General features: G+C 47.4%; 2 protein-coding genes across 5 annotated transcripts in view; both read right to left on the bottom strand.

Moving 5' to 3' along the window:
• Positions 1-10,455, bottom strand: part of osbpl9 (oxysterol binding protein-like 9) — a 44,174-nt gene extending 33,719 nt beyond the window's left edge. For both annotated transcript variants that reach the window (XM_062555288.1, XM_062555289.1), the window contains exons 1-3: positions 10,333-10,455; positions 8,873-8,923; positions 6,407-6,485 (exon numbers count right to left, since the gene is read on the bottom strand). In XM_062555288.1, the coding sequence (XP_062411272.1) occupies positions 6,407-6,485; positions 8,873-8,923; positions 10,333-10,443 (241 nt within the window). In that variant the 5' untranslated portion in view covers positions 10,444-10,455. The remainder of the gene's footprint in view (positions 1-6,406; positions 6,486-8,872; positions 8,924-10,332) is intronic.
• A 2,853-nt stretch (positions 10,456-13,308) lies between these two features.
• Positions 13,309-19,546, bottom strand: part of abl2 (c-abl oncogene 2, non-receptor tyrosine kinase) — a 33,238-nt gene continuing 27,000 nt past the window's right edge. For all 3 annotated transcript variants that reach the window (XM_062555564.1, XM_062555565.1, XM_062555566.1), the window contains exons 8-11: positions 19,294-19,446; positions 19,057-19,146; positions 18,563-18,760; positions 13,309-16,381 (exon numbers count right to left, since the gene is read on the bottom strand). In XM_062555564.1, the coding sequence (XP_062411548.1) occupies positions 14,628-16,381; positions 18,563-18,760; positions 19,057-19,146; positions 19,294-19,446 (2,195 nt within the window). In that variant the 3' untranslated portion in view covers positions 13,309-14,627. The remainder of the gene's footprint in view (positions 16,382-18,562; positions 18,761-19,056; positions 19,147-19,293; positions 19,447-19,546) is intronic.

Raw genomic sequence — 19,546 nt, 5'->3', positions numbered from 1 at the left:
ATGTATGTAAAACTCCGCTCTGTAACCCGGAGATGTGTGCCTTTGACTGTCTAGAATGTTCTGAAGTAAGTTTAGTTTCCATTAAGTTCTGTGAAGAGGGCACCGCCCCAGGAATGTGTAAGGGAGGACCATGGGGTCACGGAAAAATCAGGACTATAAGAAGCAGGTCACCCAAAGTCCGGGGCTGCTTCTTCTTCTTTCCTCGTCTTACGTGTTGCGTTACTCTGTAGCTCCTGATAGTTATTATGTGAACTCCGTACGTCGTCGCGAAACCAAGTATGCGGGACTTAGTGCTCCAGTGAACATCGGAACTCCGCATCATCCACCTGCTGCTCGTGGCCTTACACCCGGACAAGGGAGATCACGGAACGAGAATTAATTTTGTCTCTTTGCTTTTTCCGACACTATTGGATTAATTTCTTTCGTTTTTCCTTTTTCAACACAAAATGGAATTACGACGACTATTGGATTAATTTATTTTGTTTTTCCTTCTCACCACAAAAAGGAATTATCTTTTTCCTACATATTGTAACCAACAAGCTGTATTGTGCCGCATTTTTGCTGTATTTAAAAATGCTGAATTATAAAACTATTTTAATCCAACGTCCGATTCTTTCAGCTTGTATTCTGTTTTGGGACGAGGCTACCACTTCCCAAACAGGATGGTAAAGATAACGTCTCTCTTCTGTGATTCTTTTCTATACTTTCTGAGTCTTAGTTTAAGCCTTGAAACTAAGCACCTCTTATAAATGACCTGAGTTTCAGCTGTTTACTGAGACCGAATGTTTTACGCGTGAGTTAACTGTCAGGGCCTTGATGTTCCCCTGCCTTCTTATGTACTAAAACGCCTGGTTATTCTCCTGGAAGACTTGAGCACCTTCCTCTAGACAGTCCGGGGTTTATCTGTATACATAGAAGTCTTAGGTCATTGACATCACAGAGGTCGGCGCGTAACCTAACCTGACAGTAGGTGCCTGGTATTATAGTTCAGCTATAAGATTCGATTGTGGTGGCCAGGTGTATGTGCAGCCAGCTGAGTGCTTATCGTACAGGCCATCCTTTCAACTCCAGGCAACAACACAAGTGCAGCTCTATGACACGAACTCCGTGTAACCAGGTGGGTGTGAAGTCCCCAGGTGCGACTCCGTGGCTGCGTGGGCGAGGCAGCACGTCCCCTGGGGTGCCCTTGGCATGATGGGGTGATCTCTCTCTCTCTCTCTCTCTCTCTCTCGCTGGACGATTCAGTTCACCATGATCCCCCCACCTGCAAAACTAGGTGACGGTGAGACGTCCCTACAGCACACAAGCCAAGCAACGGGAGGGGAGGAGAGGAGAGTAGGGAGGGTGGATGGCAGAGATCCAATTACTGCTGCTCTCCTTCCCACCCCCCCTCCTCCTCTCTCAAGGATGGTAGAGAGACCTGCGTCTACCTACAGCATTCCTCTTGGGCTATTAGAGCACAAAGGGGCTATTCTCTAGAAAATACCCCATTAATGACACATCTATGAGGAGAAGGAGAGGCCCAGAGAATGCATGAGATGGGGAGGGAGCTAGAGAGCCTCTTGTTGATCGTTGTTACCTTCAGAGGGCTCGCATCACTGCAAGAGAGACACAAATAGAAAGTAGGCTCACTCAGGCCACGGGTACTGTCAGAAAACAGAGCAAGCTATACCCACATAATGTTTATTTTTAGTCCCAGCCACTGCTGTTGTAGTCAGTGTGGGTCGCAGGACAGGGTGTTCATGCTGTGTCATTGCACATGCAGCCAGTAGTAGCACACACATCCTACAGATAGGAAGCACAGCCTGCCTGCATGGAGCAAGCGGCACAAAGGAATGCACGCGGTGGCTTGGTGTCAAGAGGGCAGACAAAAGAGAAAGAAAGACAGAACAAAAGACACTGAGAGAAAGGGAGAGAGAAGGAGAAAGAGAGAGAGCAGCAAGATGGAGGGATGGAGGGTGAATCACGGAAAGAGAGGGGGGGTGAGAGACAGAGAGAGAGTGTTCAGCCGAGTCCAGAGCTACACGTGGAGAGCTTCTACTGCAGCACAAGTCGTGTTATCAGTGTGCTAGTTGTGGCTCGTGACAATGGCGAGTGTTTGTGCACGCTCAGTGCTGTTCTCTTCTGCGACTAGCGTGGAGATATAGCGCTCTCTGGCAGGACTCCCGTGGGAGAGAGAGGCAGCAAACACAGCTCTGTTTCTTTCTCTTCTCTCGCATGCTTCATCTCACGGTACTCTCTCTCTCTCTCTCTCTCTCTCTCTCGACTGTGTGCGTTTCTCCCTCAGGCTGTGGTGCTGTACCACTGGTAAGCAGGCTTCAGCCACAACCTACAGCCCTCACTATGCACAACACAAAATGTTAGATCCTGTTTAATGAACAGCAGTGTGTGTCTATGCGGTGTGTATGTGTGTGTGTGTGTGTGTGTGTGTGTGTGTGGGGGGGGTTATATGCACTGCTAAAGCATAAACAATGCCACAATTAGCATGCCTACATATTTCCCTGGTAGATATCCAACTGCCATTACATTTTTCTCACTCCATCATTGCCTTTCCTTCCATCTCTGCACCTACTAGTACTCGTACTCGTACAGATCATCTGAATCTTCACTGTTTCATCATCTCCAACACTGGCCTTCCCCTACCTCTCCCTTCCTATCTCCGTTCTCCATCTGTCCAGATCCTTCCTCTGCTCAGCCCTTGCCATTGGGCCCTCTTCTGTCAGCCTTTTCACGTTCCCCTCTGGGTGCTTTTCCATGGACAGAGAGCGCAGTCTTGAACCGGTTCCATTCAGAGTTCTTTGAACCATGGAGGTATTATAAGAACTGGAGAAAGTGAACAAGTCCCGCCCCCATTCATTTCAATGGGAATGCTAGGCTAGTGAAAATTGCCAAAATTGAACGATTTTTTCAGGCTTCAACATGGCGTTTCAAGGGGCTTGTTTCCGGTGCCGTTTTGCTTAGCCAATTAAGTGGCAGGTTACTGATTGACGTAAGGTGCAGAAGGAGAGCTTGTGCCCACACTAAGCTCGTGCATGAGCTGAGAGTGGAACAGCCACCAATCAGCATGAGGAAAATTTTGGGAAAACGGCACCGGACATGATGTATTTCTGGAAAATGGCGACGAGGAAGTGCCTTGCTAATCGGCAAAGCTAATCAGTCAAATCCTGACCCCCTGCTTTGAACCTTGGTGCTATCTTACGAACCAGCCCACATTTCCACTAGTTTTGAATCGAACATAGAGTGAGTCATCAACAATTAGGTTTTGCATGCAAAACAAAGTTAATGAGATGAATGAACACAAACAGTTGTCTGGTAAAAATGGCAGAATGACCCGTCTTAAATGTTTGCTAACATCTGTAGTGTAGTGCTAGTTGACCCCTATGAACCAACCTCTAAATGGTAAAATCACAAACCCACTCAGGTTCACAGGAGAAACCAACTATTTACTGGTTAAACTCCGAACCAAGGTGCCACGTTCCGAACCGTTTTTTTTCTTTGGTCGAAATGCTCAAAACGGTTCAAATGTTGGTTCACGAATGGGAACGGAACCGGAACCGGAACCGGTTCTCTGCTGATGGAGAAGGCTAGCCCTTTTCCACCGACAGAGAGAACCCCCATGTCCCCTGGCCAGCTGGCTGAGGATGGTTGATCTGAGTGGATGCGGTGGAAACATGGGATCACTTGGGGGCTCTCTACTGCACCAGCAGGGAGAGGGAGCCTGATCAATTATGGATGAGCCCCTTAAATAGATGTGCAGTGGTGGGCGCTCCTTTTGCCTTTCAGCAAGGCATTCATCTGCATCTCAGGGATTATCGGAAACCATCCTGAGGCCTGGTGGGCCTCTACCTGTGGCTGGTCAAATCATTGCCACGTGGAAGATGGTGGTGGCAATAGAATAGTGGTGCAAATAGTATAGGATTCTATACTATTCTATTGCCACCACCATCTCACACATCAACACACTCAAGTGAGTGTATCATCATCTGGTCACACACTCACACACATTTGTATGTGCTTGTCATCCTCTCAGTTACCACCTAGCTTTTCCCATCAGGAGTCAAAAATTGTGTGCCGTAAATCATCTTCCAGAGAGCAATCACCAAGTGCAAAATGTTCCTGTCAATCCAACGCTGGGTCTCCTCTCTGCTCCTAGAGAGTAGCCTCTCACCGCTCCCATAAAGTGCCTCTCCCTCTCTCGCTGTCTGTCTTTCTCCCTCTCTCTCGATATCTCTCGTCTGCTCCCCGGGTGCATTAGCCTCCCGGTTGACGGCTAATGGGCCTCCTCTCCGGATGGGGATGGAGCAAGGCCAGCTCCCCTGGGGGGCTCAGCGCTCCGCGGCCTGATGCAGGGCAGGACGGGCTCACCCACACCCCGAGAACTCTGCCCCTCTCCCCCGGATAACATCCCCATTTCCGGCCCACGCCTACCCCCCCTCCCCCTCGCTCTGGTCCCACTCCTCAGGAGGCTTAGCCTTTCGAGGACAGGACACAGATACAGATATCTACAGAACATTAAAAAGACTGATGTCTGAAGGTAATTACAGATCAGCAATAATCCACTGCATTCCAGTGAGCTTAGCTTAAAAGTACACAATAGAAATAACCTTCTCACATCCCTGTGGATATGTGTTAAGGGATTTAATTACGTTGCTTGACTGAGTTAAATCAAATCAAGCCATTTAATAACTGAAAACCAAAGCCCCAATGTCTAAAATCTCCTGTACAGAGCGATTATGGAATGATCTAATTTGACAGTAACTCAAAATGGCACCAAACTTGATTATCTCTTCAGTCCCAGAGAGCATGGAGGTCTACAACTTCTAGAATAATCAGTGGGACAGACAAAAACTGGCAACACATGGTCCTGCAGAAACCTGATCTAGCAGAGAGTGGCCTGCATGTTTACAAGTCTTGCGCCATTGATTACAACTGTGTGCAGATCCAAACTTGGTATATGCCAAAACATGCACACAATCACCGCACACACAAACTAACACACTTTCTCTCTCTCTCTCTCTCTCTATCTCTCTCTCTCTCTCTCTCTCTCTCTATCTATCTCTCTCTCACACTACACACACACACACACAATCAAAAGAGCAACAAAAAAAAGCATCCTGCCCTGAGATTTTCGCTGCATCTTCCCTTTTGTTTAGTCCTCTCCCACCTCCCACCAGCACCCTGAGAGAGCATGCAGAAGCGATCGCCGCCTTACCCTTCCTATTGTAGAGCCACAGCATACAGTGTCGGAACATAGCAATGGATGGAGGCATGGAGGTGAATGTGTCGGGAGGGTGGCGTGAGGATGGGGCAGCGAGAGCAGGGGTCGACTAGAGAAGAGTGTAAAGGAGGAGGAGGAGGAAGAGGAGGAGGAGGAGGAGGAGGAAGAGGAGGAAGAGTGTAGCCACCTGACATAGGGGAGGAGGAGAGAGAGCGCCGAGTCGCCTCACGAACCCACCAGCAACCAGCTACTACCAACCAGCAGCCGCATGCAGAGCTATCCTGTCCAGAAGCCACACTGACGTAGAGGAGAGGGCGCTGTGTTTAGCAGGGGGGGGGGGGGGGGGGGGGGGGGGGTTAGTCTCACACACACCCTCCCTGCTGCTTCCCTGATCTCCAGCACTGGCAATCTGGAGCTCTCCTGGGCAGGGGTGGGGTATGGACACAGCCGCCAGAGAAACGCTAACTCGGGTCTCAAGGCAGTTTAAACGAGTGTTATTCCCTTTAAATCCACGGTTCCTGATACTGCCGGAGAGGAGCGGGGGAATCGGAGCTCACAGCGTCAGTGTTCAAACGCCGCCGATGTGGGGGAAAAACATCAAAGAGGGTCTTCTGGGTCCCCACCCCCTAACCACCGGCTCCACCAACCTCCGCACACCCTCAAAACAAACATTCCGCCCTGCCAGTCCTCGTCACGGCTGATTTGGGAAGCCGTCTGACGACAAAAGCCCTCCCGCGGTGGAGGAAAGATCCACACAGAGCACAGGCACGGAAAATGTGTGTGGCGTTAGTATGTGTGTGAGTATGTGTTGCATCAGTGTACTGAGGTACTGGAACAATCTTCTCATCATTAAAAAATGAGGGGAATAGTGGTCAGAGACGAATGAAGATGAAAAATGGTAGAGTAGAGAGAGAATGAAGTGGGAGAATTGGATATGACAGAAAGAAAAAAAGAGAGGGATGACAAGAGTGTGAGAGGGAGAGGGAGGGAGAGAGAGGGAGGGAGAGAGAGATGTTAGTTACATGTAGGCACGTGAGTCACCGGCAGCGTGCTGCAGCGCTACAAAACAGGAGCACGGTGGGAAGGCAGTGAGAACGGGAGCGCGGGATGAAAAGAGGAGAAGCCGAAAACAGCGAGAGAGAGAGAGAGAGAGAGAGAGAGAGGGACAAATAAGGGATAGTCACTCACCTTGAAAATGGAAAGTCTTCTGGTCCACGGTGATGGTGAACGTGCTGTCGTCCTCGTCATCGATTCCTATCACAGCACCCTGAGAGACGGCATAGAGAGAGAGAGAGGGGGAAAAAAAGAGAAATGGGAACCAGTCAGACAGAGCACGACGTCACTGCCTTTCCCTCCCTCTCTCCAACACAAATAGAGAACCGGGAGGAGACGAGGGAAGGGGAGGGGAGGGGAGGGGGGAGAGTCTGGGTGGAGTGAGGAGGGGAGGGTGGGACAGGACCAGGGGAATTAGGAAAGAGTGAGAGAGCGAGAGAGGAAGGGAGAGACAAAAAGACAGAGATGGAGACAGCGAGATAGCAGGATGAAGACGTATAAAATTAGAGACTAGCAAAATATATTTAAAGAGAAAAATAGAGAGGGGGAGAGAGGCAAAGAGAGGAAGACCAAGGGGAATGTCTCACTAAAGTAGTGGGATTGCATGCATGTGTGATTAACCACTTCTGCCTGGCACACTGGCCCCCACTGCAGACACAATGTGTGTGTGTGTGTGTGTGTGTGTGTGTGTGTGTGTGTGTGTGTGTGTGTGTGTGTGTGTGTGTGTGTGTGTGTGTGTGTGCGTAGGGCTGGGTAACATAGCGTAGAATGATATTGGATTTTTGAGTCCTTAGCTAGAGCCTGGAAAATGCTTTGAAGACGGCTTTAAAGGCCAAGATGGAAATCCACTGAGATGGCAAGCCGTTAATAGATATTTTACTGCTTAGAAATCTGATTAACTGAACTCCAACACTGCTGCGATCGCAAGGACTACTCTGTCTGCCAGTGACAGTAGCAGCACCAGCCGGAGTCGTCTACCAATACAGACAGACAAATCCTGAAGCAATGCTGGCGCTACTACAGCTTTAAGCATACTACTGTGTAGGCTTGGAACTACCAAAATCATATAACAACTGACGGAACATTTAACTCCATGTATGACTTTTCCTTTACCTCTGTGATTCTTCTCTGAAATGTCCATGCATTCTCCTATGCTGGGTTTACAACGCACACAATTTCACTGACCAATTGGACCTATAATGATTTTATAGTTTTATCAGTCATCACCTGTGCACCTGACTGAGTGGTTAAAATCGTAGGGCCCTTTTCCCCCATGCATGCCAGTCAAGTGCAACAACACACTTTTTGACCAACACATATTCTGCTCTCAATTTCAGTCTTTGATTTGTGCACATTGAAGGCAGTTATGTGGTTCGGGTGGAGGAACGGAGTCTTGTGTCTGCTGAGGTCATAGTACTGGTTGAGCTGTCTTTAAGGGTGTGCTAATCAAAAGAGGGCCTCCAGGGGAGAAGACAAAATGACTTGCTCTTCCTCCATGACTGACACACCACTTCAGCTCAGAGCAGTTGGACTATTTTTTTTTAGTAATTCCATTACAAGTCATCTGACCAATGGCTAGGACAGGCTTGGCAAAATTAGACCCAGGCATGCAAGCCTTACGGTTTATGAAAGCAGTCAGCCCGAGAATGCACAGACACTAAGATAAGCTTATAGTAACAATGCCAGAAAAGGACATCTGTGAAAGATCATTCGATCTACAGGCTGAATCCGTCATGAGTTTTGTAAATGAACAGACAGTGGAACTGTGCTGATGATGCCAAAGGAATACCAACTACCTTGTTGTACTCATGCCAGTTAGGCTCAGCTCATGCCTTCATAAAATAGGTAAGGCATTCAATTACGGAAATGAAAGACAGACAGAGGGCCTGTCTAAATGGAAAGATATGAGACATCTGAGAGACTATGTAATGCTCATAAGTAACATCATCCAATGTTGCCATCTAGTGGCACAAAACTGACATTGATTTTTTATTCACCATTACAACACCAGCTGAAAATGGATTCTTCGGGATGCTGAGAAGGTCAAAATTAAATAATCCTATTACAAGGGGGGATGACAAAAAAACTAAAAGGAAAGGGACATGCACTGTTCAGCATCAGATACACAGACATGCTGCATCAGATCTGTACCGTCACACAAACATTTGGTTGTGAGGAGCGGTCAGAATGCAAGGCCAGCTACTTCTCATTTAGCAATGAAGACAGCCACTTATCTTTAACCTCTGCTTCACCGCCTCAACAGCCTAAATGAATAACATTGGCAGAAACAACTCGAGCTTTCACTCAATTCCATTCAGTTGCTTGCTCATTCCAAGAAATTCTCTTGGCTTATCATTAGGACAAACAAGAGGTTAAGAGAGCACTGTTTTCTTTAACCACACCCCAAAATGATATCACTGAAAAGAAAATGACAGAGCCCTCTCTATCTGCCAAATTTAGTGGCCCATGACCCAATATCTGGTCTTTATTTCCTCCTTTCCCAGTATGCTATTATCAGCCCCAGAGACACAAGGGAGTGATATGTAAGTAAGGAAGAACAACTAGAGAGTGTAAAAAGGAAACATGCGGTCAACACCTTACCCTCAGACGGACACAGCCTCTTCTGGAGCCACGCATCATTTTGTCTTTGGACTGTGGACAAAAGAAACAGCCAAACGGCAGCAGTCAGTAAAAGCAGAGAGCAAGATACTAGTGAGGTATTTACCACATGCCTAGAAACAGTTTCATGGTCTTGCACACAGAACTAGTAAATGAAGCATTGTGTAGGCATTGTATTCTATAATTCTAACATTGAATGTCCTGGTAGTTCAAATGAGTTTTACACAACAGCAGGTCAGAGGCTAACAAAGCTATACCAAATTAAACTGACAAGAATGCAGTTGAACTGGGAGAGGTAAGCAGAATACTTTGGTGTCTAACAACGCATGACAACAATGCAGTTGAGGATATTTCTGCGTGCTGACGCTAAGTGGTGAAACTTGTGCAGTAGGACTGCATTTTTTGAGGGTATTCATAGTAGTACTCAAATGTAAGGCCCTTCCATGATCCGCCGACACAGGTACCTGGCTAGTGTCGGAAACATTAGTTAAATGTTACAGTGTCCCGTGCTCTCTACTTTATGCAGTGTTATTGTAACTCTACGTGATCTTGCACTCCTTGTGAAATACTAGCCAATGCCCTGCAATGGTATCTTGTTTGCAGTAATCACAAAACGAGAGCCAAAGAGCTAGTATTACACCCACCCCACTCCTCAAAAAACAAACAAAGGCTGTGCTAAAGGTGATCCTAGATGTCCAACGTTAGCGGGCAAAGCATTTGCTTTCTGGCTTTACAAATTAACTTTGCGACGAGGGGGCGTTATGGCCTAGCCAATAGCTCGATTTAATAGTTTGCTAACGAAACCTATAAATGTAACGCATGTCCTTTCCAGAAAATGCATGTGTGTGTGAATAATAAGTACTGACATCAAGTTTGACATCCACCGAAACAGCTGTTTTTGCATATTTACCACTGTGGGAACTCCTTGCTATGCACAAGCAAAGCTATTAACTTGGCCCACAGCATTACAAGTTTAGTGATATTATATTACCGAGTTTGGTTAAATTCGCAGTATTATGTTCAGTTATACCTAGGGGCTAAGGTAGGTGGAAAAATGCCACACGTGGAAGCCCCCACCCTTTAAATGTTGCTGACAAGCTGTATCGACGGGTGGTTAGCTAGCTAGCAGTACGGGACCAAATGTAGCATCTCCGCTACGCTTAGGGTGTTGCTTCACTGCAAAGTTGTTGAACACACAAGCAAATAAAATCAGAGGATCTACGACACCATTTGTCAAGGAGCTTTAAAGAATTGTCCTGATAGGTCAATACTACCGTCAGTGACGTGAACCCGCCCCATGTACCAGCTGAGCTACCCAACTACTGGCAACAGGCCTCCTGCCCATACTGTTTTCACAGACCGAAGGTATGTCCCTTGCTAGCCGACACAGACCTCTGTCGTATTCTCACACTTTCCCGAGTATCTGTTTTAGAAATGCTTACCGTATAATACGACAGTAATCCAGCGTTGTAATCCAAAACAAACCACCGATACTGCCAACCTTTCATGACGTTAGTCCATTTGCTCAGCGGTCCTTCCATGATGGACGCCATCTTTACACTTGGCCGCGGTTCCGAGGGGAGGAGCAAATGCGGAAAAAAAACATAGATTTTACGTCACCACCTGACACAGCGCGTGTGTGGCGCTCAGGTGGGACCTAGGCTTTTCCACAATACTGTCTGCATAATATTAAATAGCTACCCTTTTTACTGGCTGGATTGTGTAGAATGAGACACGTCTGACTGAATTACACATGGGGATTTGAAATTAAGGATGTAGTGGACTATTCCTATCACAGAGATGTTCAAATAATCCAATCAATAGGAATATTTAATGAGTTTTCAAGATGACAAAGCAGTCATCCTAGTTTTGTCTCAGAATGCTACCTTTTGTAGGCCTAGCCCACTGGATGTTATCAAAAGTAACGCGTATTTCTCATGGATAAATTCTTACCGTTTTGTAATAGTTAGTTGTAAAAGAATCCTGTTCCTGCTACTGATGTCAAAACATACCACTAGTAGGCCTAGGCTAGGCCTATGAATAAAAAATAGTAGTCTACTCATGATATTAAGAATAATACAAAGAATAATACAAAGTTTCAGAATACATGGTTGTTTTCATGACACAATAGGTTAATCTTCCTTTGCAAAGACAAATGGAAAAGATGCAGAACATTGTATTCGTAAACATTTTTTTATTGATTTATTATTTACAACAAGTTGAACACTGATAAAAGAACTTCACAGTAATATACTATTAAATGTGAGCTTTAAATTAGAAACACACAAAATATATTTTTACAAAAAGAAAAAATACTGTGTTAAATTTGTTAACCTCTGCCATTTATTTCTTAAAATCCCTGTTAAATTCACATATATTCAAAATTAAGAGTGTTCCATTCTCATTGCACTTTAAGGACTGAAGAATAAGTGGCCTTTGGTATAAATGATGCTTACATATAATTTCTTCAGCACTTTTTAGACCATTAAAAGAGACAGCCTCCAAAGGAGTTTCCAGGATAATAATAATAAAACAAATGAAGTGAAATGGAAAAATAAATAAAGGCATCAAATAAATAAGACATATTGTCTAAAAAAAATTAAGCCACATTAACTAAATATCAGTTGACTGAAATGGGACATTCCGAAACCAAAATACTTTAAAAGACACAGCCATGTGTTCTGGTTATGCATGACTTCTTAATAGATTATATGTGACAGATTGGCATCCAGTGCACTAGTCAGTTTTGATGATGCAAGAGGCAGTAAGAGAAAAATACATATTTGTAATGCACTCATTTTCCCAGAACATTTTGTATATTCCTCAGTTTGAATGGTGATGAAGAACTGATGAGTTTTTATTCTAAAGGTCACATTGTTAGAAGAGCAGAAAACCTTGACCATTACAGAAGGCGAAAAACATAATCGTCAAAGCAGGCATCAAGAACAATATTTATATATTTTTAAAGAATAAGGGGCAGAGCTGAATATATCTATTTTTTTTCTTCTTGAAAACATTTACCCCATATGTCAGTGGTAAAAGCACGGGTGCACAATACAGTAAGCATGTACCAGGTGTGTGTAACTGCATTACCTTTAAGCATTAAGTGAAGAACTTGCAGGCCGTTGTAAAAAGGCCGTGGTACAGGACATTAGGCTGTGACCAACTAATCTGCAAGGCATGGGCTGCCAGCACCTTTTATTTAACATGCAATACATGATGGCAGGTTTTTCTGTTTAGTGGGACAATAAAAATTGCTATGTGGATATGCGGCTTGATGAAGAACCGACCATGTTTCTTCACTTAGTAGTGCACAAAACAAATCTTTTACCGAAGGCACCATAAACTATAAAGGGAAATATGTCCAGTAGGTAGAAATGCTATCATTTCAAGTGAGATACTTAAAGAATGACACGTCGTGGTGACTGGTTGGTCAGAGGGAAACTGTGCAACATTCTACAAATCCATCATGTTGTAAGAACAGGACTGGAAAAGACAGAGCTGTAGCGATGGCATGCAAGAAGCTCAACTTTCAGTCATTCCATCGCTGTTTCCACAGATTACGCAAAGGTCTACATGATTGAACTACAAGAAGCTCAGCCATAAATACCTTCCCTGTTTTAAGTTCTTTCCAGTGTAAATGATCTACTGCTATTGAGACCTGTTGAATGAGCAACACACACCCTTAATTAACCTAATCAATTCCTTAGATCATGGAGCTCTCTTATGTTTAGGTATTTGATGTCATAAATGTTAATAAAACAAGACACTTCACTTTATGAATTTTTTTTTTTGCGTTATTATTGGCCAAACCTGTTAATTGGAAACTGAAGGCCAGCTCATTTTAGTGAAATGATAAAGTAAAGACAGACTCTGGAAAATTCAGACTCCACGGACTGAACCACTAGCCTGGAAATCGATAACTCTTCTCTACAGCGACACAACGCATGCCTAGGCAGGAAGAGGAAATCAGATTTCCTTTAGGCTTATTTGGAACATGGCCGCTGATGTATTCTAATATCGGATTCATACTGATGGCAAAGACTTCAAATGGGTGCAACACTGCACACCTTCCAATAATGGATAAGGTGTGGGAAATGAACAATGGAAAGACAGAACATTCCAACATTTGAATCAGAGAAACACAGAGATGAAGAGAGATGAGAGAGCGGAAAGAAAGAGAGAGACAGACAGAGACAGAGAGACCGACAGAGAAAGAGAGAGAGAGAGAAATAGAACACAAGACGGCATACATTCATAGTGTAGTTGAAGCAATGGGGGATGGAGCGTCTCCCACGTTCATTTCTGCATTTTAACTCTAAACATCAGTCCGGCTGTATACATCCCAGTACCCAAGGGTAATGTGACCTCCATGAACTTTCCTGGACATGAAATAATGCACAATATTTACAAAAGAAAAGATTTTTAAAAACATGATGTCTGTGCTTTTAATACAAATAATTTAAAAATTCAAGTTTATACACAAACATATTCTAAAGTGAAACCATTAGGCTACCGCACAATTTTTGTGCAGGTATAAAATAATAGAAAACATAAAAAAAAAGAAAACGCACCTCTGAAATTCAACTTTCAACTTTGCTCTTTATGTGATGAATTGGAAATGTGATGGGCCTAAGATACTATTGATCAGAGTTGCATTTTAGTGTATGGCAAACCAGGCACATTGGGACAGAACTGATGGATTTCAGTACTGTTCAAATCTGAAGGCAACTTCTCCTATACACACACATGGCCTGACCCTTTCCCATCATTAACGGTTACAGGGCCCTACCCTGCACCCAGCAAATGAGAACATTAATGAGTGACTTACAAACTCAAATAGCACCACGAGTACTCCTCTTGAGATGAAATGTATATGGCTCAATTTAACCAAAGGGGGCTAAGCTTGTGGCTATAGACCATTAATGGTTTTGGCTGATCACCAATGAAGGAACTAATTGAAAACAACTTACTGTAACAACTAAACTGAACCAGCAGACAACTCTGGCTACATGGCACCCTCTCTGTGTAGAATGGTCCAGGTGATTAATAAAGTTGATCTACACTTGTCCCATACAGCGCACATCTGTTCTACAGCCCTACCAGTTCTTGTGAGGTTTGTCCACTGGGTTTGATGGCATCCAGTTACAACAGATATGCATGTGAGTGATCTATACTGTCTCCACGTGTGGGACACGTCCCAAAAGGTGTAAACCACTATTCGCTACTACCGTGTTTGTGTCTCAAGACATTGGTGGCACTTGAATGTGTGGACTCATCATGCCTGTCGCGGTCAGTTAACCCTGATTGACTTGGACATGATGTGTTTTGATTGGCATGTGATTTAGTCAGTCAGAGACAGTCATCTGAGTGACTCAAACTACGGGGTAGTTTGGTGTACATGACGAGCTTATATACATGTTCAGAACTGTGTTCTCCACTGGTCTGTACTGAGAATCAGCTGTAAACAATACTGAGACTGTCTGTAGTATTTTGTCTGTGTAAGTGTGTGTGTGTGTGTGTGTGTGTGTGTGTGTATCTGAGGTACTTCTGAGATTTGCACTCTCTGTCCCCCCAAAAGATTGAATAAACACTTGTAACAGAAACCCACTTTGTCGTTTCCATTTTGTTGTGTTTCTGTGGTTTGAAATGAAAATGGAGATATTGAGAGGTTGAAAGTTCAGAGGGAGTCAAAGGGGGGAGAGGGGGGGGGGGGGGGGGGGGGTCTTCACAGTGGCTACCTTTGCACCACGTCACTGATTTCTTTAATGCAGCTGTGCAAGTTGTCCAAAGCGGGAGTGTTCCCTAAACCCCCACCACCTCCTCCTCCTCCACCTCCTGCCCCAGAGGAGGCGCGCAGCTCCTGCAGGTTGAGCTCCAGTTTGCCGACGGCCTCGCGGAAAGCGAACTTGTTGCGCGTCTGGGGGATGCAGTCCACGTAGCCCGAGCAGTAGTCCAGGAGCTGGTGGCCGGCGTCCAGGACGGCGCTGCTGGACGCCGGCTCGGCGCTGGTGTGGAGCGCGCTGCTCAGGCTCCCGGCGCACTCCAGCAGCGCCTCCTTGCTCACCTTGTCGGGGAGCACGCGCTCCACCTGCTGCCGAGTCCGCCGCAGCGCCACCTTGGAGGCCACCGAGGAGCTGTGGGTGCTGGAGGAGGCGCCGTTGGCCATCTTGGTCGGGGTGGAGGAGGGCGAGGGGGCCGGGGGCACTTGCGGAGGGGGCACGGCCGGCCTCCCCCGCTCCCTCTCCCTCTCGCCTCCGCCTCCTCCTCCCCGGCCTGAACGTTTCGTGGGCGTGGGCACCTCGCCGTTGACCTCTGGAGGGAAGTCGTCCGGCCCGTCCGGCCCTCCGTAGGGCTGCGAGAGCGAGCGCAGCGTGGGTGGAGGAGGGGGCGCGCACTTGGGCTTGACCAGGCGCGGCCGGTCTCTGTCGGCGGACTGGTGGTCCGTGAGCAGCTTGAAGCGGTTGCCCTGCGAGTCCACCCCGACCAGGTGCACGTCCGCCGGGCTGTGTTTCAGCGTGGGCGAGATGACCACCGGCACCTTGTGGTTGTGCACGCCCGCCGAGCCGCTTTTCGACGGCGACGACCAGCCCTGCCTGTCCTGTCCCCCCATCGTGTCCTGCTGTTGACCGCCATCTCCCTCGCCCCCGACGCCTGGCACCCTGGTGCCCGCCGAGGCGCCGCGCGGCAGCAGCTTGGCCTTGGGCCGCTCGCGGATCTGCGCCGTGCCCTCGTCCATCTTGCGGGGCGTGAGCGGCGCCTCCGGGGGCCGGCCGGGAGCCCCGTTCTCGGGCTGCGAGGTGGTGGAGGCGGTGCGCTCCAGCGGGGGCTTGCTGTTGCTGCTCTTGCGCGGCAGCGTGAGCGCCATGCGCTCCAGGTCGGGCAGCCCCGCCGACATGGACGACGTGGAGTTGGACCTGGGGAAGGGCTTCTCGTCCGAGCTCTGGGACTTGCCGCCGCTCGAGCGCAGCCCCAGGGTCTTCTTGATCAGGCGCGGGGTGAAGAAGCCGGCCAGGCTGCCCCAGCTGCTACCGCTGCTGCTGCCGCCGCTGCTGCTGCTACCCCCTACCTGTCCAGCAGAGGGCGCGCCGGGTTTCTGACCGAAGGCGGCGCCGCAGCAGCGCGCCTGGATGTGGTTGGCCTCGCCGTGGGACGGGGAGAAGCCCAGGCCGTCCGGGGGCGGAGGGGCGCAGAACGCCGCCGTGGGCTCGTACTTCTTGTGGGGCTGCGTCTCCATCTCTCGGAAAGAGCTGCTGCGCTTGGGGGGCATGGGAAGGTTCTGCTGGGCGTGAGAGGAGGGAGAGGAAGAGGACGACGAGGAAGACTTCTTCTTCATGAACGAGCTGAAGAAGCCGGCCTTGCGGTCCCGGGTGAAGGTGGTCTCCGAGCCGTCCTCCAAGAGGCTGCTGGGAGATTTGTCGCGCTGTTTCCGCGGCAACGCCGGGGAGCTGCCCGAACGGCCCTCCCCTCCCAACAGAGACGCCATCAGGCCTGGAGAGAGGAGACAAGATGGAGGACGATCAAAAAAATGGCCACCCATAAAATTCCCACCTTTACTAATCGCTTGTGAAATTCTCAGAAATTGTCAAGACTGTCAGAAGAACTGAACAGAAAGACTTCAAACCACCAAGAGTAAAGTGAATCCAGAAAATAAATATTTTTCATCTGTTCCTCTCTGTGACTGAAAGCATGATGAGTCATGGCTAAGATTATCACTTTCTCATCTCTCACGTTTTCCTACCTTGGGGGAAACCGGGCGCTAAAAATACAACAAGACGCATTTCCTCCACTCTGCCTTATATATAACAATGACATGCTATTAATAGGATAAGACTGTAACCGGAACCTGGCTGTAGGAGGTTTTAGTCTTTCACTGAATGTGCCTTTCTGACAAGATAGGATTTTATGCATGTATTAATGGAAGTGTGCACCAGAGGACTTTGTTCAGCGGTTCCGCTACAAGGACCCGGCATAAGAGGAACCCGCCATTAGCTCTTCCTCTGCCAGGTCCTGTGGGGGCCCCCTGGCTCTACGCCTGCAGGTTCTGCTTTAATAGCGGGCTTGCAGCAATAACGCAGTGAGGAACAGAGGCTTATGTTACTGTCTGAATCAGCACACCAGAGTGAAAGTGTGTGTCAGCACAGTGTCTGGCTCTGCCTTCCCCTTCCCTAGAGAGATACATCTTATCGCTCTTTGTGCTCTTTCTATTCCGCTGTGTTGCCAGCCCACCCCATGAGGCTTGTACCTGAGGGATATGGCCTCTAAAACTGCTTAGCAATCAGAGATTGCAGACAATAGGAGGAAGCTACGTGTGTAGGAATACAGAGTGAACAGGGGAGAGGTGGGTTATTGTGATGAGGTGAAAACACATGCTTGTGTGAGGACATGTAGAGGGATTAGGGATGTTAGATTCTTCAAATAGAATACTGTAGGTTATATGGGTGAGTGATGGTGGGGGTGTGGGGGGGGGGGGGGTGATTAGTGGGTGTACATTAAGGGAAGCATAATGTATGTGGAGACAACTTCATTATGGAGTGAATGAACCAACAACCAGAAATGAACAAACAGAAATGTATTTCTTAAGTGGTTTTAAATTAGGCATGTCACCTAATTTAAATGCAAAAATTAAACCAAAATCAATCTGTTCAAGTGTGGATGAAGCATTTTCAATATATACACTGTACATAAATACATTAATGGTAACCATTTTAGTTAGAATAAATAAGGCTATTTATGATCATTACAAAACATTACAAATATAGACAAGCTCTTCAGATTTATTTTAATCCAATTATAAATGACACATAGGAAGGCCTGTTGGTGAATCGTTCAGTGCATGTTGGTATCAAATCAGAGATGAGTCAGTAAGTCGGAGGATGAGCAGCACAAATCCACGCCAGGACAGGCATTGGTGTTGTTGACAAAACATGCAGGATGCGGCTAATCTGCGGGTGGCAGGATGATCAGATGACACTGGGATTAAGGTAGGGAGTTGGAGGGCCATACCGGCCTAACAGCAAGGAGAGACAGGCCCAGATTAGCTACTCTGCTTAATCTGAAGATAAAGCGCGCTGATCGGATTAAGCGTGCTCGGGGCGGGCAGAGGCGGATTTAGCCCAGTGGGCCGCTCTCCAGGTTTTCGCTCTCTTTGATGTAGTGAATTTCCCTCAGATTTCTCTCTTTGAAATCATGTTACTGAGGCATGTCAAAGGAGAATGTGAAGAGTACAATCAAGGACCGCCATTTTGATCAAGTATGACTAACAGTTTTCTATTGTATTTCACTTGACAGGCTGGCAAGTGGCAATGTTTTTTAAATGCCATACTTTAGAACCTAATTCACATGGTGCCACTTACACTGACTGTACAGATACTTACTACCACAAAGTACCGGGTAGCTGTGCTTACATTTATAGGCACAAACAACTTTCTGTGGCTCTGAGTTTTGGTTATTCACAGATGACTTGCTAATTGGCCATGTATGCGCTAACGTTAGGAACAGATGACTATATGTGCCGTCCTGTACAGTGGGTGTGTGTTGCTCATTTCTGCTGCCACTGAGTGGTGTGATGTGGCGTGGCGTGGCATGGCGTGGTGTTGTCTCAGTCGATGAAGAAGACGCGGCCCATCCGACGGAGCCTACGCTGGAGTCTGCGGGCTCGTGATGGCGTACCTGCGGGGCCCAGCCCTCCTCCTCCTCTTTCTTCCGAGTCGCCTCGTCCGTCCAGGCCGCCCTCGATGTTCTCCTTGTTCTCGGCGTGCTTGCGGAGCGTCCGGGAGGAGCCCTTGGAGGGCAGCAGCGGCATGTCGTGGCCGAAGGAGTGAGAGGAGGCCCCCTGGCTGGAGGTCTTACACAGCTCCTCTGCCACCTCTGCACAGGAGAAAGAAGAGAGAGAGAGAGAGAGAGAGAGAGAGAGAGAGAGAGAGAGAGAGAGAGAAGGGTTGGGAGAGAGTAGAGGGGTTACTACATGTGATGAGAAATGGGTCAAATGCCATTTTGAACAATGAGCAGTTACTCATAATGTTCAGAAAATGTAAGTCCCTCAAGCTACCGTGAATAGGAGACGTTCCCATGTTCTACAGTGGGATTTTTACGTCTGTTTTATGTTTGACTCATTTAAATAAGTATGTTGCATTTAAAAGGCATGGAGGGGAGAGAGCTAGTACCTTCTGAGATGCTGGAGTCGTGGAACATGGTCTCAAAGGCCTGGTGGGTCTCAGCAAAGGAGGGTCGGTCCATGGGGCTCCACTGCCAGCCTGTGCAAGAGACAGAAGATCCAGTTTAGCACCGAGAATGACACATGGTTAACTTCTACATTGACATACTTAGATACCATCTACACGCATAGCTTCCCTACACGTGCTAGTGCATATCCATCATTGTGTCCAGTATGTGGTACTCACAGGCCCTCATGAGCTCGTAGACTTTGGGTGGGCATCCCTCGGGCTGCTCCATGCGGTAGCCCTTCTCCAGCAGGTCGTACACCTGGGACAGGTCGATGCCCGGGTACGGGGACATGCCGTAGGTGGCAATCTCCCACAGCAGCACACCGAATGCTGAAATACCAACCAGAGACAACAATCAGACATCATGTGATTTCACCTCTATTAGAGATTATGAGAACTGATCCAAGCGGCCCAGTGCTTAATCTCTATC

This window comes from Sardina pilchardus, chromosome 15 (genome assembly GCF_963854185.1).
Source record: "Sardina pilchardus chromosome 15, fSarPil1.1, whole genome shotgun sequence".
Classification (NCBI taxonomy): domain Eukaryota; kingdom Metazoa; phylum Chordata; class Actinopteri; order Clupeiformes; family Clupeidae; genus Sardina; species Sardina pilchardus.
Note: the sequence above shows the minus strand (reverse complement) of the source record. Positions and strands in the feature narration are given on the sequence as shown.